Below are 26617 nucleotides of genomic sequence, written 5' to 3' on the forward strand. Positions count from 1 at the left end.
AAAATAAGAAAGTTTTAGAAACAAATCATTTCCATTTAAAATGTTATTTATTAAATTCCCTTATACCATATAGAAGGGTATATCAATTTGTCATCTTTTTACAGTGAATTACACATTAACATGTGGCTGAAAGATACATTACCACACATTTTAAAGGCTCATTAAACCATATGTTGAAACACCTTAGATGCAAAGTCTAATTTCAAACATACGTAGTAGAAGTGCCTAAAACAGTGGCTGCAATGTTTTTACAGTAGCCTAATCTTAATGTCACTAGTTTCTTGCACAAAAACACAAATCATTCGGGTTGAGGACAGAACCAAAAGAAGTGACCCCATGTCAAACAGGTGCACAGTCCAGTTATTACCATCCACCTCTCACAATAATTATCTATAATCAATTGTAGTTAAAATATACATATGAATATAGTGTAACGGTGACTGACATACACAATTGTTGTATTTACAATGAAGTTATAATAAAAAAACTGATATTATCGTATAACCATTTTTTCATCCCTTAACAATGTAACAATTTTATGTTCTCAAAGGCAAAAATGTCAGTTACTGTCAGTAATGTTTGTCACAATATTTAACCCAAACATACATAAAGTACAATTATGTTTTAAAGAAAAATATTATACGGAAAAGAAAACGCTTTGATCCCTGAAACAAGCTCCATATCAAAAACAACAGTGGGTGTGATTGTGATATTGGGTGACTAATGTCTCTCTTTAATACTGAAATGATTTTTTGATAAAATTTCCCTTTCTGTATTCTAATAGAAATAATTGACTTCAGTGGATTTCTTGACTTTAGTGTCAGACAAAAATATTATACAGACATTGAAAATAACATGGGAAAAGTTTTTCTTTAATCCATGTCACCATATAATGGGAAGTAAACATCTACATTTTATTAAGTCATTAAAGTAAATTCAGAACATAAATCACCCAGAACATTATCTAACACACAGTGTGAAATATCTCAAAAATTATTTTCCACTTTAACTAAAAAAATCAAGGAAAACCTTGAATCCAGATTTAAATGGAAAATGTAATATTGTGCTGCAAAACTAATGAATTACCCAAGTAACATTCAGGGCGTGTACAGGTATATTGTTTCACAACGACTGGGATAGATGTTTATTCTGTCTGTGACCTCTATGATGGTGTTTCATATATAAGTATTTTATATAAGTGGATAAGTGTTATTACATACTGAGTTTGCAAACATTATGCATTCAGTTCTGCAGCAATAAATTTAAACCTACTTATTCATCTTTGGCATATTTCATTGTGTGATATTAAGGCTTAATTTAGACCTTAAACATGGCGTAAGCAATACAACTTCATCCCTTTCAAACCTTTCTATTTCTTCTTTCTGATTTTACAGCCCCCTTGTTTTAGCAGCTGAATGAAATATATTCAGATTAATAAGGCACCTTTATAAATGGACAGAAATTGATAAAGCATTCAATCCTCCTGGTGGTTGTATAAAATATCCGCAGTGGTGTTCTTCCTGTGCGACGGAGGCACTAGGTGACTTGGTACCACTGTGGGGAGCTCAAAGCCTTCCAGTTTGATCTTAATAAGATGTTGAGCCAATGCAAATTCTTCATCATCCAGCATCCCGTCCTTATCACAGTCTGCCAGCTTCCAGATCTTTCCCAGTACAGTGTTGGGTAGGCGAGAATTCATCATCTCCTTCTTGGCATTGATACCTGTCACCTTACCATTAATAGGCATCAAGGTGTAGAAGATTTCATCATAGCGATGCTTATCGCGACTCACAATCCAATCTTCAGTGTCGGCCCCTGCGCTGATACCCTCCCCGTAACCGTGGCCAAATGGCCCCTCGCTGGAGTCCTCGAAAGCTCCGCCCATTACCATTTGAGATGGCCGTTTGCTCTCCTCCTCTTGGATCATGCTCATCAGACCTGAGATCTTGGTGGACAGCATCCTGTCCACAGATTCAATCAACTTCCCTTTAAAGGAAGGGAATTTGCTGAAGTCATAGTGTAGAAGTTGTTCCTGAATTGATAGATATGAAAAATGTAATGTCAAATTAAAGTGACTAATGTAAGTCATTTAACATGTTTTTTGTTAAATACTGCCATTCACAAGTTCTCTTATTCCCTTACATTTTTTTAACACTTTACTATATATTATAGTATATATAGACTCAAGAAAACAATAAATAAATGCTTGTTTTATTTTACCATCTTCAATGTAGCCACCCTTTGCCTATTGAATTTGCAGAAATGTTATCTTGGCATTTCATCACACATTTTCTTTTGGTCATGTTTCTTGTTTTTAACAGTATCGAGGCACCTATCTATGCTGGGCTCTTATTGGCTAATTTTTCTTCATTATTCAGTCAAGGTTATACATTTCTAAAACATTTCCGTTTGTTTTGCAATGAAAGAGACTAATATGTTTGTACTAGTACCTTTTTGTCTGCAAAATGAATTCCAGAAATATAAGCATATAGACCATTTCAGACGCAACAACAAAAACAAACGTTAAGTGGCCCAAAGTAACTTACATTTACATTTATCCATTTGGCAAACGTCCAAAGTGACTTACATTGCTTTTGTTACCAAGTATGTGCAATCCCTGAGATCGAACCCATGACCTTGGCATTGCTCACACCATTATCTAACCACTGAGCTACAGAAAACGTCATTTAAAATCAATATAATTCATATATTCATTAATATTAATATAAATGAAATATAAAATCAATGTTTATATTATAATCAAACACAGACTGGAAGTTAACTTCGGCCAGCGCGTGCGTCTATATCTTCAGATTAAAAGATTTGTAAGGTCAAGAGAAACATTCACTCAAGTGACCCAAAACATTTAGAACATATTGTTGTTCAATGTTTTGTTATTCATATTTTTATTCTGTTTATCATTCATGACATGACATTGATTTATAAACATCAGGGCTGAAAAAAGAAGCACTGTAGTCCTGAAGTGGTTATTTTGGTTTCATAATGCTGGAGCTCATCAATGTCGCTTTGTCTATTTAGAGCATAGCCTTTATCTTTCAAGTGCTGCCTGGAACCAGTATGATTTGTTCTGTGTTCAGTGTGGTCTAATGGCATTATATTCCACTGTAAACATTTGCAGTAGTCAGAGGTTAAACTTTTCCTCCTTAATCACTGGTATAATTTACAAGCATTGCAGTGATTTTTAAGTGCACTAATTTTGCTCATTTCTATTATAATGTCATTTCTGATCTACGGCTAATTGTGAGTCATGCTGGATAAACAATCTCAGACCTGCCCTAAGTGAAAGTACTTCCTCTATCTAGACGAAAAGACAAGAGCAGGGCTGGAACTCAGTCATAAGATACAATGCAAAGAAAACATTCCTCAAAGCAACAGCTGCAGGCTTATGATGATGTTCTTAATAAATAACCAGCAGTAGCAGAAGGAAAGTGTCTCTAAATAAAAAAACGGATTTTATTCATAAAAGCATTCAGTATATACTGTATTTTAGCAGCTAGTATATCACTATCTAAACGGTAATGTCCCCTTATTAAGAACACAACAGTCTTACCTGCATTTTACTGACGTTAGGGAAATCTCCAGCTGAGATGTGATGCTCCCTCTGCAGCAGCTGATAGATCTCGGGAAGGTGGGCGATCAGTTCCTCTTTCTTCTTCTCCTTTCCAAACAAAGTGGGCATTTCCTTTTTCAAATAACTGATGATGTAAGCATGCACCTACAAGAAAGATGGCACGTTACATTTAGAATGTTCATTATAGGGTGTGATGAATCAATCATTTATGTATTAATTGACAGGTTTAGGGTTTGGTTGAAAATATTTCATGTTCTTTTTTAGTGTTTCATTCCATAATCACCTTTAGTAACCTTTAGCGATTTTAGAGCACATTAACATGAGCAACTATGCATTCATAATAAACAATCATATCATAGTGTTGGCTATAAATGGTGTGATGGGTCTTTTATGCAAGTTCAGCCTAAAAACAAGACCATGCATTTTTAAAGTCTAATTCAAGATAAACATATCCACTACGTGTAAGAAAATTAAAAGGGTCTTCTGACCTAAATACGTGTTTTTCTGTGTCTTTTGTGTGTTGCCCATAAATGTATTATACAATTGCACAAATTACACTAAATCAAGTCTCGGAACAAAAGATACATTCTTTCTAAAAGCAAATCCTCACCCAGACCTGCCTGAAACGTGTCGTATAGCCGCACCTCCACTTATCTATGCTAGTTTGTGATATGATTTGACTATGACCGCCCAAATGTATACGCACTAAGGTGGGCGTACCTGTCAGTGCAATTGCTTTGGAACCTAATGTTCCAAATATGGAAAGAGGCGTTACATTTCGGTCACAAGCTTGCAGTATTCGACCAATCCCTATACACTGGTTAACTCGCCAATAATAGCACACCTCGCTGCTCAGAGTGATGAGCTTTGTTAAAAATCTGCACGTTTCAGAGAGGCGGGGCAAAGAGGAGATACAAACATGCACGGTATGTGGAAATACAGCATTTTTGATCCTCAAATCGTGTATACACATTGCATTACATCTAAAACAAACAAAAAATAGTTTTAGCCATATCATATGACCCATTTAAGAATGATTGTATTATCAGAGAAACGCTTGATGTTCCATTTATTACAATGCAGGATCAATATCAGTCTCATTGTTTAGTGTTGACAATTTGTCTTAGATTTGCAAAATATCCACCCTCTGCTTCTCCAAGCTGGTTACATAACCAAACACCACGTTTATACCTTGAAAACGCCCTTGGTAAAGGGAACACTCGAAAAACGTCTGTATTTACACAACCGTTTCCTAAATATGGAGGAAGCGAACAGAAAGAGATCCAAAACAAGGCTTGGCTTTTTTCCATCCAGGCCGTGTTTATTCTTCTTCTGGAAGACTGACCGACAGAGGGGGAGAGGGCGATGGCGTAAACATGACAAGTGGCAAGACGAGTGGGGTGGAGAGGTTAGGAAAAATAAGGGCTGTGCTCTCCTAATGCAAATTACAAACATTCCTTTGTACCACGGAAAGGGACTTTTCTGGGCCTTTCCAGGAGATGGAGAGGGTGTTTAACTGCCTCACATTGCAGGACGACATAAGCATGAGGCTACAGAATTCCTTTTTGCAGGACGTGTTTGTAAATATTGCGGAAGAGATAAGACACACTTTGTGTGGTGAAGGAATTGTTTACAGTGACCAAGTGCAATACGTAAGCTGGCATGTGTTGATAGAGGTGAATGTGGTACAGTGTGTAAGTTTGTGTAGTCCGGTCGGCCAAAAACAATAGTGGTTGAACTGAGGTCAAGCACAAGACAAAACAGACAATGGGTAGTGATGTTGGAAAGTTTGGGGGTTAAATGCATGGGTCAGTCTGTTATGATAACATTACATTAAATTCTATTATAAAATAAAGGTGATACTACGATTTAAGGTAGTACTGTTTATAATCAACTTTAAAAAATGTTTAACCCTTGATAATATAACTATTATATAACTTAACACATTGTATAAAAGAGACTTGTTTGACACAAGTGTTAAAACGCATTTACAACAATAGATTGTGTACCTGTATGCAGGGTAAAAAGGCAATTGCTTAAAACGATCACCTTAGCAAGACGAGCTCTTTTGATGAGGTCATTCAGTTTACGCAGCGCAGCGTTACGAGGCAGACTTTGGATGTCCCTGAAGAGATCTTGTGTTTCAGCTTCAAACAGGCGACGGTTTTCTGGGTTTTGGAGAGGTTTGGCCCAAAAAGATCCCAGATAGACTCTTACCACCTCTGGGGTATTGATCACCTTTCCTAGTGACCACATCAGCGCGCCGTAAACCCGCATCAGCTGCTGAGTGTCCACCTGATCGGCCTTGTTCAGCACCACACGGATTTTGTCATCCTGTCCGCGGAAAGCTTTGATCGCTTCAGAAAACTCGTCAGATATGTCCAGTTTGTGTGCATCAAAGAGGAGGATGATGCGGTCCACCCGCTCTCCAAACCAACGCAGAACCTCAGAGAAATCGTAGCCTGTTGTGAGAAAATAGCACCTCAGTGAATTGAGATTCTACATTGAGTTGAAGTTATCTACCTATGGGTTTATGTGTGATTAAATTTCCCAGTTTTCCTTCTGAAGCCTCGTACCTCCATATTTTGTAATTTTTAGTCCCCCTTAATGTTTGTCACAAGGTTTTCCAAATATTTAACTTATAAAAAGCGTTTAAAAAGTGCTTGTCAACTTTGAACACAATATTAATCATTTAAAAAGTACAGTTTTTTTGCATTTCCCGAGAAAAAGCAAATTCGGACAGCCGAGGTTTCAGAAGTACGGCGACGATTTTACATTATTTCATGCTAATTTAATAAAATATATTTTAAGGCTACCAGTAGATTTTGCAACTCTGCATTAACTTTTTTTTGTGTGTGTTCCTGTGCCCAAAATCTCTGCATGGCTAGCTACTTATACATTCAACTAACATATACAAAATATCCTTTCGTTTTTAATAAAAAAAAAACATTTCCGCATAACATTGGATGCACCCTTTGACCCTACACAACACTAGACAAGAAACACAAGAATTTATTTCTAAAGACTTGTGTTGTTTGCCTGTACAATTTACATTTTTTCCTCATGCATTAATAACAACTTCCTTTCTGAAACTGTAAGACACGTCAAATTGTCAAGCTGTGTATTGGTGCACAGGTCAATGACCCCATGTGACCATGGGAACCTTAGAGAAATGTCTAGCACATCTGTCTTCATTGACTGTGTGATGCATGTACCTCATTATAAACCCATTATGGACTTATTGGCTGCGTTTCAGTGCAATGGTTGATGGTTACTCTATGACTTGCTTATCCAACCACCCAACAGAGGAAATCATGCTGCTCCAACGACAATGGCATGGTAACATATTGCCATAACATTTTTACGAAAAGCTCTTCCAAGATTTTATAAAGGCAGGGTTTAGAGCTGAAAGTGTGAGAACCAACTTGGTCTATCAGAAAACGTTCCCTAATGAAGTATAAAAAAAGACTAACACAAATATGATGTCCTGACTTCAAGCATCTACACAATTGTGATTTCAGAATTGTGAACTACGAGACTTTAACAGGACTTTTAACACACTGTTCATGCCACTCATGTCAAATTCTAAACTAAATTTAGTTCAAATTCATACACCATAGACACACAAGCACAATATTGTACATGTCTAAAAAGTGCTAGAGAAATGGAAACAGAGCTAAAGCAAGAACAGATGTGCAACGCCCATGCGGCTTATCCCTCATACTCAAAGCAGCGCCTGTTCATCTGCACCATCCTACCGCTCCACCGCAGGGCGTAATCTGCACCCTGCAGGCCCTTTACGCACATTTTTAAAGATAAGACAATGTGCACAGCAGAGACAGACCTACAACTCGCAACTGTTGTGAATTGCCTGGCAGCATCCTTCCTTTAGAGTTCAAATAACAGAACGCGATAAAAAAAGCATGCTGGGATTACAAACATGTTGTGTTAATTGTTTACCCTGTGACACATAAACACTAGCTACATACTGAGGTTCCAGAACGCTGATGTAACCCTTGAAGCAGATTTGGCAAGCTCGAGCTCCAGACATGAGTGAGAAATGCTGACTTCATAACATCACGCAAGCTCAACAGGGTTTCCAACATGTCTGTTGTCGCCACGTAATGGGACGGGCGCGGAAACGATAGAGGAAGTTTTCAAAGAAACAGACGTGAATCTGGTGACTAAAATGAAAAGTAATGACTAAAGCGGTATGACTGTTCCTCACGCTGCAAACAGTCCCCAGGTCCTGAGGGATTACTGAGGGACTGAACCAGTCGCCCCTGCAGTAATGTTATTATATTCAAGTCACAGAGACTTTGGGATGAAGATTTCTGCCACCGATAAACTGCATAACTCAGGCTGTGATGGTCTTGTGACATTTCTAACACTCCTCTAAGCCTATTCAAAAAACAGAATCTTATTTCTGTCAGTATATATCATGCCGGTATGGATAACCCCATTTAGGGTAAACTGAACATACGGTGTCAATAGTTCTTATTGACATTTAAGTGTAACGCAAAATTAAAATGTAACAGACTTATGAAGAGAAATATAAATTTTAAGTGGGGTTGGTGATGGAGGAGGGTAATTTGCACGTGAGCAATACGATAAGCTGCAGATAGCTGAATAAATTTAAAACGGAAGCTGAGATACCGTCATATTTCTATACGTGGATGTGGATCAGCTGATGTGAGCTCCCAGAATTAATGCTATACGCTTGATTTGTGTTATTCAGATCTAAAAAGATTTCTGAAGGGGTAACCATTAAAGGTACAGTTCACCCAAAAATGTATAAAACGGTTAGTTTGGGTGATTGATTCTGATTGGTTGTGCCATATTCTAAGCTGGAGTAAAAATAAAACATCAATGCGCCACTGTATGCAGCCACTGACCTCTGCTTATGCGCTGCTTCTCTCCAGAAAGTATTCCTGGGGTGTCAATGATGCTAATGCTCTGTAGAACCTGGTTAGGCATCTGTGAGCAGATGAACCTGATGAGATAAATGGAGATTTTTCATTACCCTACTGCATGTAAGCACAACAAGCTTCAATGGTGACACAACATTTGTCAGAAATGAAATAAATAATGGAGAAGTAAAACAGCTGAGACACACTTAAAGCCTAGAAGCTTTTACTTTGCATTTCTAGATTTCATCTCAAGAGTATTTCCAATGTTCTTTAGACGTTACATTTTTGAGTATGCTTATGAAAGTGGAATACATATTACACTACTGCCGCAAGTGTTTTTTTAAATGTTTCTTTTTTATGAAAGCCTTAGAGGAAATTGCAACATCTTTGAGAAAACATCAACCGTCAGCTGCAGAGCAAGACACATTTTTTCGAAAAAAAGGAAGAAGTAACAAAGTTTCATTTTCAAGATAATATATATGCCTGTTTTATTAAAAAATCCAGATGGAAGAGAAAAGAAAAAGAAACTGTTGTGCCCAAACGTGCCATCACATGACGCACGACGAGATCCACAGGAAACAAAGTGCATTGTTACTGGGTTCCTCTGGAGGAGAGGTGATGTTCCCTGTCAAGTGTAACTTTGACCTTTCTAGTGGTCGCTGTCAAAGAAATTCTTATCCGTTTCCCCTCCACATAAATATCCATTAAACAGGAAAAAATACCTTGTCCAACTGTCTAGATGCTAAAATTAAACGCTAAAACTTGTAGAAGCTTTATGCGTCCAAAATTTAAAGCGGAGTTTTGTCCGTAATAGAAAAACTGCGTGGGATGAGAGGAAGAATTGAATGGGCGTCAGAATGAAATGCTTTCCTATTTAAAAATATGAACATTAATCTGCTTGAGTGGAAATGACACAACTGCACAGCTACAAAGCACTCTGTCATTGTGTATTTACTGTGAATGCAAAGTCTTTTATACCTTAACTGTAGTGCAAACATCAAAGTGTACCTGAGCTCTGGTAGTGGAAGAACCGGTATATTTCAGGTTTCATAGAACATCTTATAACAAGTATAATGGTTATAAATTGTCTCAATTACCAATTAACCCAGAACCATTTTATGCATGCAAATCTGGTTAAAATGTGCCAGCAGTTTAGCTCCATTTTCCCAAAAAATATATAAGATTTAACACCAAAAGCACCATCACCTGTTTAAGAAAGCATTTCCAAATGCATTGAGCTTGCGGAACGGTTTCTTGGGGTCAACAACCAAGGCGTTGCCGGGTACAACCCCCTCGTTCTCATTATACATCACAGCAATGAATCCATCGGTTGTTGGTTCTGGGCCGATTCTCATCCCTGGAAAATCCTGCTCTAGAAGATATCTGAAGGAGAGAGAGAGAGGTTAACCATTCATTTTAAGGCACTACTTAGTGGAGAGGTTTGATGATCATGTGACGACACATGCTGACAGCAAATCATCTGTGTTAATCAGGAGGCTTTATGTTGGGACAATGCAATGTCAAAATGCTTAAAATCAAAGCCAAACAGTGGACCACATGAGCGGCAAAACAGACCAAGTCATCAGTCTTGCTTTTCCTGAAACTCCCAAACCAAAGATCCTTAACACATCCTGTGAGAGGATGAGAAAGTGTCAAAGGTTTCCAAGCAAAGAAACGCAGAATGCCATTATAATTAAACACAAACATAAGTTAGGAATAAATCAGGCTATGGTCATTTCGGGGGGCAATTGTCTCCTTGCGGCATATGTGTAACGGAAGGGCAACTTTGAGAAGCACTGAATCCAAGTCAAATTGGTTAATGCTGAAAATGGATAAAAATCTATACAAACCTATTTTTCATTGGTCCTTTGTGCCACGCTGAGTTTAAGGAACAGTTCACCCCAAAATGAAAATTCGTTCTTCATCAACTCACCATCAAGTTGTTCCAAAACTGTATAAATTTCGTTTTCACAAACGCAGAGAAAGATTTTTGGGAGAATGCTCGTAACCAAACAGCTCTTGGTCACCATTGCCTACCATAGTAGGCATAAAGATGTATAAAATTCTTTGTTCTGTCGAACATAAAACAAGATATTTTGTTATTTTGCATGTGTGAAAGCCAACCGTTCTATGGAGATGGTGGTCTAGTGGGTTAAACCACTGGTTTAAAACACTGGTAATCAAAAGGTTGCTGGTTCGATCCCAGCAGCCCCCACCAGTGTGTCCTTGAGCAAGACACTTTACTGCATGTTGCTCCAGGGGGATTGTCCCTGTAATAAGTGCACTGTAAGTCGCTTTGGATAAAAGTGCCAAATGCCTAAAAATGTAAATGTAAATGTAAAAAATGTTCTAAGGGACTTTTGACTACCGTTTTTCCTACCGTGGTAGTCGATGGTGGGCGAGAAGCATTCTTCCAAATATCTTTCTCTGTGTTCATCAGAACAAAATTACATACAGATTAGTAACTAGAGGATGAGTAAATAATGACCGAATTTTTACTTTTTGGTGAAATACTTTAAGTACACCCATAAAAAATGACCATTGTGCATGTGTGTAAACTAAAGGTCTCTAATGTATAAGCACGAGTAATGTGTTAAAACAACATTCACCGATGTTTTACATTCGTAATGGTCTATGCTGTCTACAAACAAGCTGGTTCTTATATGATGGTCAATTTGATATGCAAACGATTCTCTCATTCATTCTTAGTCTGCTGCAAACCTGAAACTGAAGAGACTCAGCAATAACATCAAACAGGGACAATATTGACAGTCAAAAAGTCAAGAAGAAGTCAAAAAGAAGAAGAATGATGAGTTATTTGCCCACTCCAGCCTTCTGAATCACTCCACAGATGAATGGACTGTGTGAGCTGGCATGTGCTGTTTTAACACATTCCTTGTGAGGCTTTGGAGTTAGTAACCACAAAGAGCTGACTGTACTCAATTTTACATGTGCATAGACCCAAGTATACATGCGTGTGTAATATCATTTGAATAACCAATATGTTCTGAGCTCACTAAAAATGACACAGAATTGACTTTCTGTGACTTCGCATAAAATGCAACACAGATTTACTGGTTGTAAAAGCAATGCATTACCGAATAAAGGTGGTTTTCCCAGTGGAATACTGTCCGACCAGCAGCACCATGGGTTTGCTCTGGAAGTCCGCCTCCTCCAGCGCCGGTGAGTGAAACTCATGGAAAAGATACGTTTCCTCTAAAGGCAACAGTTTCTTAGTATAAAGACTTTGAAGACCTTCTGTCACCGTCTGAAACATGTCGCCTTCTTTGTTCCTACCACCCTGTTCCTTATTTACCCAAGTGAACATGCTGTAGTTCCTCTTATATCTCTTTTATCCTCGACACGGCGTTAGTTCCCTTTTAATATTCGAGAGAATCAAAACGGACTCGTTTTCAGGACGTGACAGCAGACGGTCAGCAGTCCTCAGCTCGTACTGTCCAGCTGTGATGCCGTATCCGTGACCTCACCTGTGTTGTTTTATCATGTGACGCTCCTTCTCATGACGCTTCATTAATATGCATGAGGTACAGTGACGCAAGGATTTAACACTGGGACGCTCCCTGAAGAGGGCGGGTTGTTAGGGTGGAGTTGTTAGGGCGCACCATCAGCCCTGAACCTGCACTGGCTTGGCGGACTACTATAAGATGTGAATTATTGCTGTTTAGGCGCAAAACAAAACAAAGGGAAACGAAACTCTTCCTAGTTGTGGCATTATTCAAATGGACTTACAAGACGCCGCTGGTTTAAAGCATTTTGGCCATTTTACGTAGCAGATAAATTGACAAATTATCCGTGGATCTGTTAAATTTAAATCTTTGTTTTATATTAGCACACATGGTAAAACCACGTTAAAATGATAACAATGACCCACTCCGCTCAGTCTGTTGCACTTAACTTTGTAAGAGTTGTACATTAACGCCACCTAGCGGTCCGTATATAAACCAACATGCCGTTAAAAAAGATCAAACGAACGCGAATTGTTACAGACTTTGATATTAGCTTGAGAAATCGTGACCTTAAAGTTTAAAATAAATTAGATTAATGTTTGAGACTTGGCATGTTAAAGTTTCTCGGTAGACAAATTAGATGAGTAACTACAGTAGCCTACACGGACTGCAACTAACAAAACGAAAATATGCAGAAAATATTACAATTGTATATAATAATTTACAAATAATTGCACTAAGAATACATCTTTATCAATAGCTCAAGCAACACAGTTTATTAAAATATTCACTGCCCTTTAACTCCAAAGAGTCGGCCTTATTTTGTCCGACTCATTTATGACGTCACTTGTATAAAAATGACGCACGACGACCTGTTAGTTGTGCGAAGCTGTTAGTGAAATTGTAACGTTGAAAAAAATTCAATGAATGGCAGAAAAGTTATCTTAATCCTTTGGATGTATGATCCTGTATCAGATGAGAGATCAATGAAGCAGCGTACTTTGAAATGCTAAAAAAGTGGTGCTCTATTACTAGTATGCATACTTACATTTTGACTGAAACATTTTCTCCTATTTTAAATTTGTAAGTAATATATTATATGTATGAATTGTTAAAGTATAATTATTTTGAAAATTAGTGTAACTTACTGAACAGATAGTTGTTAAAGCAACACATAGAAATTGTTGAGACATGGTCAACTTCACTCAGCACTGGGCATTATGCAAGTTTGTTATAAATTATATTAATATTTGATGAATGCATACATTAAAACATAATTTCCAGATATTTCCAAGACTGGTTTCCATTTGTATACCCACACCCAAAAAAGTACATCACCTTGACACATCCATCCAACAGAATTCTTTACAAGGAGTACAACTTGACAATGTAAACATGTTTTCATCATTTTTATATCGATATATTCATACATATAATACACATTCAAACAATAATTGTGCAAAAACCATCCCCACCATGAAAATGATCTGGATTACTGTATGTGTCTCTGGCAGCATTGCTGGGAGCATAAAGGCATTATTATAAACTGTTTTACATAATAAAATACTAGAAAACAAAAGACAATAGATCTGATGCACAGCATCGATTAATAATAACATTACGTAAAATAATGTGTCAAAGTGGTAAACGCAGGGAAGGTTAAGACATGTAAGAATAGTTTTACATGCATAAAAAACTGAGGTTTTGCTTCTTGACAAAGGAACCCCTTGCGGGGTCCCAGTTTAGTGCCAATAGAGTCCTTCATGAATGCTCCATAGTTAGGTCCTTTAGAATAACTACACAAAACAGAAACACGGCCACCTCTGCCCAAACAAACAAAACTTCCTCGTCATAAAACTTCTCTCCACATTAACTGTTCCTGACACCACCACAATACTTACAACAGATGTTAGCTCAAGTACTTATTTGCATATTGTACAAAACCACCAAAAACCACCAGATACAACCAAATACAGAACTCATCATGGTTACTAAACATGAACGGTTACCTTCCAAACTAACAACCTATACGAGAGAGGAGTATTAGCCTCGAAATGCATTCATACTCATTGAAGGCGAACATGGCAGACGTAAACGGTTTCCTATCATTTAGGGCTGGTTGTTTGCCAAGCGCGCCATGCTATTGATCCGATTTCTCCGTTCTGTAGCTCCAAATACATTGACATTCTCTTGCTTTATTAGAGTTTAAATATCTTTCTCTAAACTGCACCTTAGATGTTGCAGGCATGGGGACATTTTTACAAACCTCCTTTGAAATGCTACAACAACCTGTCCAAGCAAGGCACTGCTGTTTCCCAAGGGGCGCAACATCTCAATAGCACAGGCCTATAGCTCAAACTATATATTTGAAACCCAAACGTATCTGGGTTTCTCCTCTGTCAGCCTCGCCCCACAACCTCGGCCCAGGAGCGCCATGTGACTTTACTGTGGTCGGACCAAATAAAGTTAAAATCAGGGGTCGGGCAGGTCGGAGGTGTCGACAGTCACCTTGATGTAGATGGTATCTTCTTTGATATAAGTTCCGTTCTCCAAGACGGTCTGAGCCACGAAGAGCGGACAGCCCGAGGCAATGTTCATTTCGCCGTTGGGCCGTCGAAAGCTACTGCTGTTGGGGTCCGGCTTGAAGGCGTCACCTAAGTGTTTTCTAGCCGGCCCCTGGTCCATCAGCATCAACGTCACTTTCTGTTTGAACGGCCACGGCAGCAATGGATCGTATTCCCCGCGCATGACCACAAAGAAAAGGGAGAGATGCGTGCCTTTACCCATTCCGTCCCCGTTCAGATAGACACGGGCACACATCTTATACCCAAAGTATCCTGTATAAAACGGCTGGCTGTAGAGCGAGAGAGTTTTGGAGGCAACGGCTTCCTGTTTCCGCCTCTTGTAGTCACGGATCTTCCAGATGAGTGTACCGTTGAAGCTGGCCGTCTCTAGAACCTGCAGCTTCAGGTCCATCTCTGCCAGGCGGATGTCATGAACGCTTAACATGTCGTCGTGGCGTGTCAGTCGCTGCTCGAAAGAGCCTGGAGACAGTATTGAAAAGCATCAACAAGAAGAATTAGATCATCTGCCAGACATTTACATCACAAACATGTCAATATACTTTATATACTACGTGTGTTAGCTAAGCTAAAACCATCACATATCCGTAAAAAAACTAGCTTCAAGTAAATTGTATATCATAAGTTATGAATTGTAACTTCATGGTAGCTGGTCTACAATGTTACAGTACAGTATTAAGTATTAATCAAACGATTAATGGTGATTAATCCCATCCAGAAAAAAAGTTTGTGTTTTCATAATATTTGTCAGTGAACTGTGCATATTAAATTGCTATTTATAAACACAAAAACGCATTTATTTTTTAAGATATTTAAAAAATACAAACATTTATATTATATTGTTAAATTATTGGTAAATCTAAATAAATAATCCGAATATTTTCTAAAGTTATAAATACAAAATTAATATTTTCTACAGTTATAAATACAAAATTAATATGCACCGTACACAGACATTAATTACATAAACACAAACTTTTATTCTGGATGGGATTCATTGTTTCACAATCCAACAACTATTGGTACAAAAATAAGAGGTTTAAAAATATTGGCTGACCCAGTGCCGGACCAGAACTGGATCCAACCCGACCCGAGTCCAGAGAAGAAACCATGGTACGCATGCTTTCAACCGACCCTCTCAAAGCCTCCACCTCCTCCCTTAAAGCTCGCAGTGGACGAAGCTCTCTCAGCTCCATTTCAACCTCAAGCAGTTTCTCTGAGTGAGTGCTCATCAACATCTACACGCAAACATAAAACACCACATCTCAAATGATCAAATATGATGTACTGCATTACAGTATGAAAGCAAACAATATAGCTTTTGTCCACATAAAGAAATGGAATCGTTCTGGGACATGATATCATTCTCAAACTTTATCTCTTAAAAAAAGTCTGTAAATTCATTTGAAACAACACACAACAGTATACAATCAAAGCCTGATATTAGTCTGAGATTAGTGTCTGACATTAATAAAAATCAAACGTTTATGTTATTCCAAATTTTTTTTTATTTGTCATGTTCCTATGTCCCAAAGAAAAACATTGTACATACTTCAATGGAATCAAGAAAATGACACCATGTCTACAATTGAGCTACCACAGTCACAAATCATTTCCTTAGATTTTTGTTAATATTAATTCATTTCATAAATCAGAATAATAAAAATCTTATTAGTCATAGATAGTTTAGTGAACATTCTTACCTGAATGCTGGCTATCTTCTGCTCCAGCTGTCTGTTCTTCTCTCTCATCTCCTCATACTGTGTTTCTACCTCCGCCAGCCGACTGCTGAGACTCGGCAGAACTTTATAGCGCTCCATCAGCTCGCTCTTAATGTCCTCTACCTACATACACACATACCCAGATATATATGTTACATATGAAAGTATAAACAGGATCAGCGAATACATTTTTACACGGGAAACAATTGATGTTATTAAAATAAATAAAACGTGTTGTTTTCTGCTATATAAATATTGAAGTAAAGTCTGTGAGGTGCAGTCTAGGTTTGACCTTGGCTTCCAGTGTGGTGTTTCTGACCGCCATCATTCTCAGGTGCTCCGACGCAAAACCGGACTCATGTTCTCTCATCTCCTGATTCAGCGCCTTTAAAAGACAAATACGTGAGAAATGTGTATAACATTTTACAAAATGGTTTAATTTTCTATATGGTTGAAGTTCATTTCGGCAATTTCAGGTTATCGGAAGTAACATTAGTTTATCTATTATAAACAGAAATAAAATAACATGAAAAATAGTGCTTATAAATGAACATGCATATGCAGTTAATAAAATTTTAGTCTGCCATAACTAATGTTAAATAATGTCAAAAGTAATGTTATATGATTTACTGTATGTTACATGTATATGTAAGCAATGTTATAGTTTAGGTTTAGTTTAAAATATTTTAGTTTCCATTACATGTTACCATTCTAAAATATGACATCAGTATTACCATATAATATTTATATTTGTGTCATTTATAAATGGGTCCCACCACGACCACCCTGAACACATGATGGAAGCAATTTGCTTTTCTAATCGAACCCAAACAATGTTCAAATGCCCTTCGAATCAAAAATGCATTAAATCACAATATTTTAAAGTCACCTTGTAAGAGCATCCATAGCGAATAAAAGAGCACGTCACTTGAGCCTTCGGGCAGTCGTTCTGATGGCTGGACAGCTATTAAAAACAATCAGTTCATCTCATAAATGTTCACAAAGAATCTCCCTTTAACGTTAATATATTTAATAATATTTCATGCTTAAAAAAAAACACAAGTTAGGAACACAAAAGCCTACCTCGCTTCTCAAAATGGATGGAAAGGAGCAGTGGTTAGGACATGCTACAGGAAAAGCTGGACAAACGGTTTCTTTGTGTTTCTGAAAAAGAGATTGATATTAGATTCAAATATGCAGAAATACAAATGACAAATTCATAGTTCAAAACAATAAGGTTTAAAAGATGGCAAGAGATACTGACGGGTTCAACTAGGCGAAGCATTCTTAAAGTGAAAACATACATAAATCATTCTCTGAATGACAGTCAACATTACGGGAGATTCCCCTAAGTTCCCTGTACAAATGTGAAACCAAAGGTCACGGGACACTAGTGGCAACGTATGAGGGGATTACTTCTTTTAGAGGAACTGAGATGTCCACTAATTCCAGGCAAGGAAAATAGACATACTGAGTTCTAAGTACTTTCCATTCAATTTCAGGTCCCTTTTATGGGAAGCTGGGGTTTTTGGATTACCTGTAACTCAGTGAGGGCCATCTTGTGATTGCAGAATTCACAGGTGATCTCTCTGTGTTTGCATTTACGGCTGAGGTGCTCGGACATGTCTTTCCTCATCATCTTCTCCTTGCATTTTCCCAAGGGGCACGGCACCTCGAAATACGGACAAACTTCCAAGTGATCCTGTTTAAAAAAAAATAATAATAATTAAAAACTTGGTTTAATTACTTATTTTTAAGCATTTGCACCATTAAAAAAACTTTATACAATCACTTTCTATATGAAGTATACAAGATATCTGTAAATAAGAAAAGGAACTAGCTAGTCTAAATCTACGCTCCTCTTTCTCGGAGGCATTGCAGACGACTCTGACGGCTTTCATTTGGCCGTAAATATGATATGTATACTATTGTGGCTAAGAATCATATGACTTACCATGACCCGCTGTAAACTCATCTGTTCTTTACACCCATTCTTCTCACTTCGACAGCAGACCTTTAGAGCCATAATTTCCCTATTGCAGCAAACATCCCGGAATATCTGAAGAAAAAAAAACCAGCCATTACAGGGTCTGTATAACAGAGATGTGTTGTGCTGTCTGTTATTTAGCCCACAGTCCTTTCACTTAGAGCTGTGTAAGTCAGAATTAATATTACACTGAGTGGGTGTGGTTATGTATCTTTTGCCTTCACTTTCTCACCTTATCTTCGAAGAGCGATTCAAGATCAGCTGGACAAACTGGGTTAGGCTTACTGTAAAAGAAAATCAGACAGAATGACTGAAACATTCCTAAGATTATTATTGCTTTTTAAAGCATTAAGTTCATAACATGTTTAGGGTCACTTACTCATTTTTAATTTATAGTTTTCCCATGTTTTAGAATGATAGTCCAATGAAAACTATAGCAATAATTAACAAAAATATTGCACCCCTGGAATTAAATCAACCAGTCTGTGTGACCCAAGAGTTGCAAATGACTTCTGTATTATACTGTATATGCATTTCGAATGAGAAAAACAGGGGGCACAGTAGCCACTTCATTTAGAAAGGAATCTTGGTTGCTCAAATGAATTATTAAAGGGACAGTTCACCCAAAAAAAAAATCTGTCATTAATTACTCACTCTATAGTTGTTCCAAACTGTACAAATGTTTTAGTTTGGTTGAATATTTGATTGAAGATATTTGGACGAATGCTTGTAACCAAACAGTTCTTCGACCCAAAGAACCCCATAGAAGGAAAAATTACAACGAAAGTCAAAAGCGCCCCAGAGCTATTTGCTGTATTACATACTTCAAAATATCTTCTTTTATGTTCAGTAGAAAAAAGTATTTTCTCTACTATGGTAGTCAATGGTGGCCAAGAACTCTTTGGTTATAAGCATTCTTCCATATATCTTTCTCTGTGTTCATCAGAACAAAGAAATTTATACAGATTTGGAACAAGTCGAAGGAGGATAAATGATGGCAGAATTTTTTTGGGGGGTAAACTATCCCTTTAACATCAAAACAACTAGTAATCTGCAAAGTAAACAGGTTTTGATTTTATGAAAACTTTAAACAGCAGGAGATTTGATGTATTCTGGGTTCCTATTGTATGCGTTTTCTTTATTATTTGGTCCAAATCATCAAATCAAAAACAATTTTGAACAAAATGAATACAATTATTTTAAAATAAAATGTAACAAAAGAAATTCATGTTGGCACAGTTATATTTTCTCCACATAACAAATAACACAAATACAGGCATATGCCTTCAGATATAAAGGTTTAAGATAACAGAAATTTTTTTGGTAAAGTAACACTAAACTTTCAAACGATAATGTAAATATATCTCCTCATCTTATCATTTTTACCTTACTACAAATTCTACAGTACACAAACTTATAAAGAAGAACTCCAGCCCACCTGAGCAGCTCTGTAATGCAGGTCTCGCAGAAGCGATGTCCACATTCAGTTTGCCGAGGGTTACACAGCACTAGCCTGCAGGACTCGCAGCGGTACTTTGGCTCTGGCGTTGTAACAAAGTGGTCCCTAAAGCCGCCTTGAACGGGAAAGAAGCCTGGCTCGGGCCTGGACCGCGGGGCCATGGAGGGCATGCCGAGAGATGGAGGACGCTGCTGCAGTGCGATCTGCTGTTCCACATTACGCCCTGCGGACATGACCTGGAGAAACACACAAACTCTAGTTATCCACAAAAAATAAAACGCACAACAGAAAACCGAGACGTTGAGGTCTTATAGAAAACGCCTGTGACAAAATGCAAAAATTATAAACAAGGATCTACCACGCATTTTTAACAAGCGACTGATGATCTTATTGACATACACAAGGATGAAACTGGACTTAAACACTGAAAAAAGGCATTCATAGGGACACAGCATTTTTCTCCTTGTCCAGAATGAAGCTTCCTTTAAATTCTGTGTTGTCTGGAAACAGAATTGAAACTAATATGAAATGGGCTGTTGTCTGATTGGGTCCAGACTCACTTGGCAGAAACAAATTAGAGTAACAGACTGAGTCTCCTTTTTCCCCAGAATACAATACAGGCAAAAGCAGAGGATAATGGATTTAAAGTTTGATGACCCACAGATTTACAGTACAGCTCAGAAGAATCTTAAGGCTAATAACCACACGGGGGCCTAACCACAAGATAATCGGGCCGATTTCTTCCGTTCTGACAATCCTATGTCAAGTCCTGATTATCTTAATCAGCTCTACAGATGATCTTATCAGATGTGTGATGTAGGACTGCACGATTAATTGCATTTTAATTGTGATAACCATTTATGGTTCCCACAATTAATTGAGCATAATTGGGATGCACGATAAATTATCGGCCATTTCGATATCGGCCGATAAGATAACATTAAAAATGACACCTATAATAACATTTAATTATGCCGATATATTATTGGCCATAAATCATTTCCTCTGGTTAAACTTCTTCAGCTGCACGCTGCTCACCGTTAAAATACAGTACAGTACTATCTTTCTGTCGTGATCATTCACTTAATGCTGTTAGCAAATCATTGCTGATTAACCCCATATTGGTGTACCCCTTAGCATAATCGTTGTGATGTTAAAGTTTTAAAAGCAAGCACAAAACACAGAAAATCAATCTTGTATCTTTTGAACTGCCACTTTAATTTTTTAAAACTGCATTTCTAATAATTTACTTCTTTTTGCAAAACCCAAAGACAAACATGAAGGGCGAAAAGTAATGATTAATAAAAAAACAAAGAAATCAAAAATGGAGTAGCAAAGTTTCATTCCGAAGGACACAAAATGTCAAGTGTTTCTTATGTTAAGAGTGTTAAGATGATTGACGGTGTTAAAGAAGTTCAATGGCAGCAGATTATAACATATTCACTGGCTGTAACGTATAGGCCTAATTTCTGAACTGATAAACTGAAATTGTTTATTAATCGGGATTAAAATTTTGAGCAAAATAGTTGCGATTATCATTTTACCCATGATCGTGCAGCCCTGGTGGGATGTGTGCTAAGAGTGATGGAACCTGATCGGAAGAACATTCAACATGTTGAATATATACGATCAGAAATCCTAATGTGTGGGGAAAACCCAGAGGACAAACGCACAAGAAATCTGTTGATTGATTGTCACATGGAACGAAACAATATCCAATCAGAAAGCGAGCTGACTACAGCATAACAAGCATTCAAAACATATCATCATCGCAATTACGAATAATTTTGATAAAAAAATGAGGTTATGAGCAAGTGACGGACACAAGGATCTGCTGTATCACAATAGTGGTAGGAGTTCGAGTGTGCTAATGCTTGAAGGCAGATCAGAATTGATTGTTTCAGTTGTGCTAGTGGAGCCAGTGGACTCTTTTAGGTTATAATGTCAAACCAGCTATTTTTACAAGTTAAGTCTTAACATTCTTTTTTTTATTAAGGTTGAATAATAAATTCAAACCAACAATGTAGTAGAAAATTATATGTCGTGCAGTGGCACTTTAAATACTTCAGAACACGCTACTTGAGCAGTTTCTAGAAGATAAATCATATTTGTTCAATCACACAGAAGGTCATATGTTCATGTCTGTGGTGAGCTGTCTTCATCACATCACGGTGGAAACGATTGAATTTAGGATTTTTTGTCCTCATGTTTGTGGTCTCTCACGGTTGAAAACTCTTATTAGACTAAAAAAATCCCCAGCTTTTAGTTTATGTAACAAGTTTATAAAGGTACAAAAATTAGTTTAGATCACTGAATAATTCTCACACTAAATCTGTAATACTTTAGTTTAGGGAATTAACAGAACGTGTAAAATAAATATTACGACTGAAACATCTGTCTGCTACTATATATATTCTATACCAACCACACTTTTGTTTCTAAAAAGCACTACAAGATAAACTTCCCCTATAGCAATATATGTAAAAATCTATTTAATTTATAGATATCATTATTCATTATTATTACATATTTTTATTCTATAAATTACTATATAATATATAACTGTGGCAATGGCAATACGGGTATTGGTCTGGCTTTTGTTGAAATTAGTAACCATACATTAGCATCTATTGTATTATTGCTCCTTTATGACATATCGCTTACTCCTCCATAAACTCTGTAAGTCCCTTTGGACAAAAGTGTCTGCTAAATAACTAAATCTTAACTGTGTCAGCATTTTCAGATAGACCATGACAAAAAAAATTATCCATTCATCTGAATTGTGGTCAGAAGTGTGACATGAGACCTATTAAACGCCCAAGTTCATCTGACATCACAACGTCTCCATTTCTGTCTCATTGCATAAATCGAAATTAGACAGTACAAGTTAGTCATCCTTTCTTACATTTTCTTATGCTAATGCCTAGAACAAAGGTGACGTTTTAACATTGTGCTTACAATGCCACATCAACAGCTCCTGACCGGCAGCTCTCAGACTGGGAAATCCCTTCATAACAGGCATAGCTCTCGAGCTCTAATAATATCTCCCCTACGAGCCAGCAACATGCTAACCGCGCATGCAGGAAGGTCCCGGATCTGCTGTTGCTAGAATTCTTTAAAGCAGAAGATTCCACAGATATCCCACAGCGGTGACTGGTGCCCACAGCAGATGCCGAGACTTTCTCACACAGAAACTTACTCAGATTATAGCCTTTTAGGATACAGTTTTATGATGTATAGTAAACCTCGAAAATAAATGTGGGTAACATTTTACAAAAAGGTTGTATTTGTTAACATTAGTTCTACTAGTATGCATTAGCTAACACTTAGCATTCATATTTTTCAGAATTAAGTAATCTTTGTTCATGTCGATTAAATTGATCATGTTAAATCATTATGCAACTAACACCGTGTCTACACCGGACGCGACATGACAACCTGCTTGCTTTCAGACCGCGCCGCATCCAGTGTGGGTACAATTTTAAATTATAATGGATTCTAATGCATTTCTAATGTCTTCTGTCGTGTCGAGTTTGTCACGTCCAGTGTGGACACGGTGTAATGTTAAAAGTTAAAACTTTTGATTTTAAAAAATGTATTCGTAAATGTTGAAGTTAACATGAACTAACATTAATAAAAAGCTGTAAAAGTATTGCTCACTTCCAGTTCTTGTTAAACTAACTAATGTAATATAATGTAACAATGTAACCTTATTGTTAAGTGTTCAAAGTACTGTAGATCAGTCAAAACAATCTGAAACTTTAGCATGCATCACATCGATCGTACAGAGAGTGTGTTTAGGTCTTACATTTAATTACTTGAAGCAAATGAGAATTATGAAAGTCGCCAGGTGAATTATGAATTGGACTGAAAACTGCAGCAGAGATATAGGCCTAAGTATTTTCAGAATACCATAATGTAGGGTCTTTAGGGTGGGTCACCCCAAAAAACACAAGCCTTTCAAGTTTCTCCAGAGAATACAATAAATTATTGTAATTTATAGTAAAATCAGTAAGGATGCCCAGATAAACGGCTATTGGAATGGCGATGACAACCATGTTTGAAGACACATGTGGGATGCGTTCACACAGTCACACCCATCCAATTATTCTCAAACACTCAGCAAGAAAAGCTAAATCCCATCTGACAAATAAAAATGTTAAAACCTTACCGAGGGGCGTTTCACAAACACTCCACGGCTTCAAACGCCTTACATAAAATTTGAATGACAATAACTCCTTCTTTACCAGAAACTCTAACTTGAAAAACTCCAGAGTCACTTATGGTAGCACAAGCAAATAATCCAAATAATAATCAACTTCTTCAAAATTTTTGGAGCTTGTCCCAGAAAAGCTCAAACCACCTACAAGATAAAACCGCCCCTGAAAAAATACGCTCGATCCAAAAGCGATGGGAAACAAAAACAACTTCACAAAAATACAAAAGACAAATTCCTTCACAGCCGAGCGTAAATACATGTCTAATCTACATACTGGTTGCTGACCAGTATGTCCAGTTCTCGAGGGATTTCCAGGAATATTTAAGGGGCTTTTCCATTTGCTGCCTCATCCCTCTCGTCACTGCTGACAATACACATACACACCCACAGCCACACACACGCTCGCACATAAACACCCATTATGGAAAAACAAGTCGGTAGGCAGCTGCTAGTAAACTTTTGTGTATGCGAGGAATTATGTGGTGTTATCGAAATGTGAAAGAAACTTAAAAGATAACTTGTTGTGCGAACAAACAAAAGTGCAGAAGATTGCATTGTGTTAGTTACACCTTACAAAAAAACACAGATTTAATATATAGTATACCACGATCGGATTGGTTTTTAATACATAGACCATAGCTTAATTATGCTTGTGGAGAGAATGTAATAAATTTGTAGTTACTATGGTTAAACTACAAATAAAACCAAAAAAAAAATGTTACTATGGTTAATTCATGCCCTGTTTTTATAAGCGCAGGTATTGAAATTCTATCATTTGAAAGCTAGATAAAAGAAAAATACCTCATATCTGTCCAATTTTTAAAACGTGAAAAATAAAACCTACCACTCGCGCAAAAAAAACCCAAATCTGAACATAAAGCAAGCATGCATGTCATATAGAACATAATACCGGAGAAAGCTGCAGGTGAAAAGTGTAACACAATATGCTTCAGACTGCAAGTTTAGAGCTGAGGAGCGTGAAGGAAATGCATATTCTTTGACTGTATTTGCACTGCAGGAGATCTCGTAGCAATAATGAAAGAGAAGTAAGAAAGGGAATAACACCTCACTATGGCCTGACCTTTTACTGGAGGAAGACATAAGTGACTGCTATACAGCAGGTCACTTACAGGAATAAATCAACATTTCACGACGCCGAAAGTGCGATGGGTAAAACGCATCTCCGAGGGGTTACTTCAGACTTTTGTCGTTCTTTAAACCGCCTTCTGCTGTCAGAGGGGTGTACAACCCTCCGGTCCAACTTCAGAGAGAAAAAAAATCATGCCCCCAGATGTGTATTCCCTGTAGCGTATCGCAGCACTTTAGTGCGTTATTCTGAAAGTGAAAAACTGGATTCAAAGTCTCAGATCTGAGAAGAGCAGCACATGTTGTACTAGTTTACATGTCCAGACTGCTTTTCTCCATCTATTGTCTATTTATCAATACATTTAAACAAAAGTATGTTATTTACTGTATTAAAACTCGTACGCAGTTCAAAAATAATCGTTTCAAATAAATAAAGATGGCAAGACACTCTTTTTTTTTTTTTTTTTTTAAAGAACTGCATCCAATGGTGGAATACATCATATGCCATCATGGTTTTTTCCATCAGTACTGTACGGGCCTAAATCATGCAAGAATTTTGCAACTTGGGTATTGCCCCGAGGAATAGCACCACAGAAGATTAGAGAAAAGAAAAATTAAAACATCACCATGTAGAGAGGTTATACTGCCTTGAGATACCAAAGCATTATTTAATAAAGCAATTACTATAGCTCAAATGTGAAAATTGAAATGTGTAACACACACAAAACCACAACAATGAACACTATAAAAGCACAAAGTCAACGAAAAGTAGAAGGTGCACCCAAAGACAAAGGTTAGAGCTACTTAAGGTATTCAACTACAACCAGCAATTCATCCACGTCTTTCACGAGCACTTTTAACCTGTTAACATGCTGATAGCCTTGTGTGCTCACAACTTAAAGGATCGGACACTGTAAGGTCCATTCGTCCTGAAGATAGTTGAAAGAGCAGGTGAACATCTCAGATCACAGCAGGACACTCATTGGTATGGAGTAAGATGTGACTTTGTAGGTGAATGTAGCTCCAAGATCTTCGGGTTCGTTTAATCTTACCGTTCACTGACACGAGCAACGCGTTATTGTTCACGCGCCTTTTAAAACAGAGCATTCACTTACATGAATCAATTGTTCAACGACGTCGTCCGATGATCCAACCCCGTTTCTCTGAAGAATATCACCAATGGAGCCACTCATATGACAGACTCATCGAGACAACAACGTCCAAATTTACGCGGCCACGGCTCCGTCCTTGCTTCTCAAACGGGCAACAACGGCCACATGAACGAATCGGTTCATTTTCAGATCGGAATATTTAAAAAACGACTCTGGTAAGGTAAACGAAAAGGTAGAGGAGTCGCCACTGTGGCAGTGTGGTGTTGATACCGAGTCTAGTAACTGGAAAGCCCCCTTGGTCTGACTTCCTCAGGAAATCCCCGTCATGAAAAAAAGCCTAGCTTATAAATGGACGCCATAGAGAAAGAACAGGCTGCGACGCGGCGTTTGACCGCTGGATGGCGCCAGAGCTCACTTTCTACAGTGATAGAATCGCTTTCACTTCAGCAGCAGCTCTTCCACGTGTTTCTGAAAGGTGACGA

At 37.6% G+C, this 26617-nt stretch overlaps 2 protein-coding genes across 2 annotated transcripts; both read right to left on the reverse strand.

Moving 5' to 3' along the window:
* Positions 1-28: 28 nt before the first annotated feature.
* ehd4 (EH-domain containing 4) lies at positions 29-11998 on the reverse strand. The gene is made up of 6 exons (XM_056767561.1): positions 11601-11998; positions 9709-9885; positions 8488-8585; positions 5642-6054; positions 3572-3736; positions 29-2032 (listed from the first exon to the last, which is right to left on the reverse strand). Exons 1-6 carry the CDS (start codon positions 11828-11830, stop codon positions 1475-1477), a joined length of 1641 nt encoding a protein of 546 aa, XP_056623539.1. The 5' UTR covers positions 11831-11998; the 3' UTR covers positions 29-1474.
* A 1365-nt stretch (positions 11999-13363) lies between these two features.
* traf3 (TNF receptor-associated factor 3) lies at positions 13364-26554 on the reverse strand. The gene is made up of 11 exons (XM_056767560.1): positions 26139-26554; positions 19698-19954; positions 18492-18543; positions 18227-18331; positions 17810-17974; positions 17356-17436; positions 17162-17236; positions 16565-16657; positions 16255-16395; positions 15609-15789; positions 13364-15013 (listed from the first exon to the last, which is right to left on the reverse strand). The coding sequence occupies exons 1-11, from the start codon at positions 26214-26216 to the stop codon at positions 14442-14444; spliced, it is 1800 nt and encodes a 599-aa protein (XP_056623538.1). The 5' UTR covers positions 26217-26554; the 3' UTR covers positions 13364-14441.
* Positions 26555-26617: the final 63 nt, after the last annotated feature.

The sequence above is a fragment of the Triplophysa dalaica genome, chromosome 15 (genome assembly GCF_015846415.1).
Source record: "Triplophysa dalaica isolate WHDGS20190420 chromosome 15, ASM1584641v1, whole genome shotgun sequence".
Classification (NCBI taxonomy): domain Eukaryota; kingdom Metazoa; phylum Chordata; class Actinopteri; order Cypriniformes; family Nemacheilidae; genus Triplophysa; species Triplophysa dalaica.

Excerpts from the sequence above, each read along its gene's own strand:
- ehd4 (XM_056767561.1), bottom strand. The coding sequence starts at position 11,830 with ATGTTCACTTGGGTAAATAAGGAACAGGGTGGTAGGAACAAAGAAGGC. Across the intron at positions 8,586-9,708 it reads GGAAATGCTTTCTTAAACAG|GTTCATCTGCTCACAGATGC; the intron begins GTGATGGTGCTT and ends TTATCTCATCAG. Across the intron at positions 2,033-3,571 it reads CTAACGTCAGTAAAATGCAG|GAACAACTTCTACACTATGA; the intron begins GTAAGACTGTTG and ends CTATCAATTCAG.
- traf3 (XM_056767560.1), bottom strand. The coding sequence starts at position 26,216 with ATGAGTGGCTCCATTGGTGATATTCTTCAGAGAAACGGGGTTGGATCA. Across the intron at positions 19,955-26,138 it reads TCGTTGAACAATTGATTCAT|GTCATGTCCGCAGGGCGTAA; the intron begins GTAAGTGAATGC and ends GTGTTTCTCCAG. Across the intron at positions 17,437-17,809 it reads TGGCCCTCACTGAGTTACAG|AAACACAAAGAAACCGTTTG; the intron begins GTAATCCAAAAA and ends TCTCTTTTTCAG.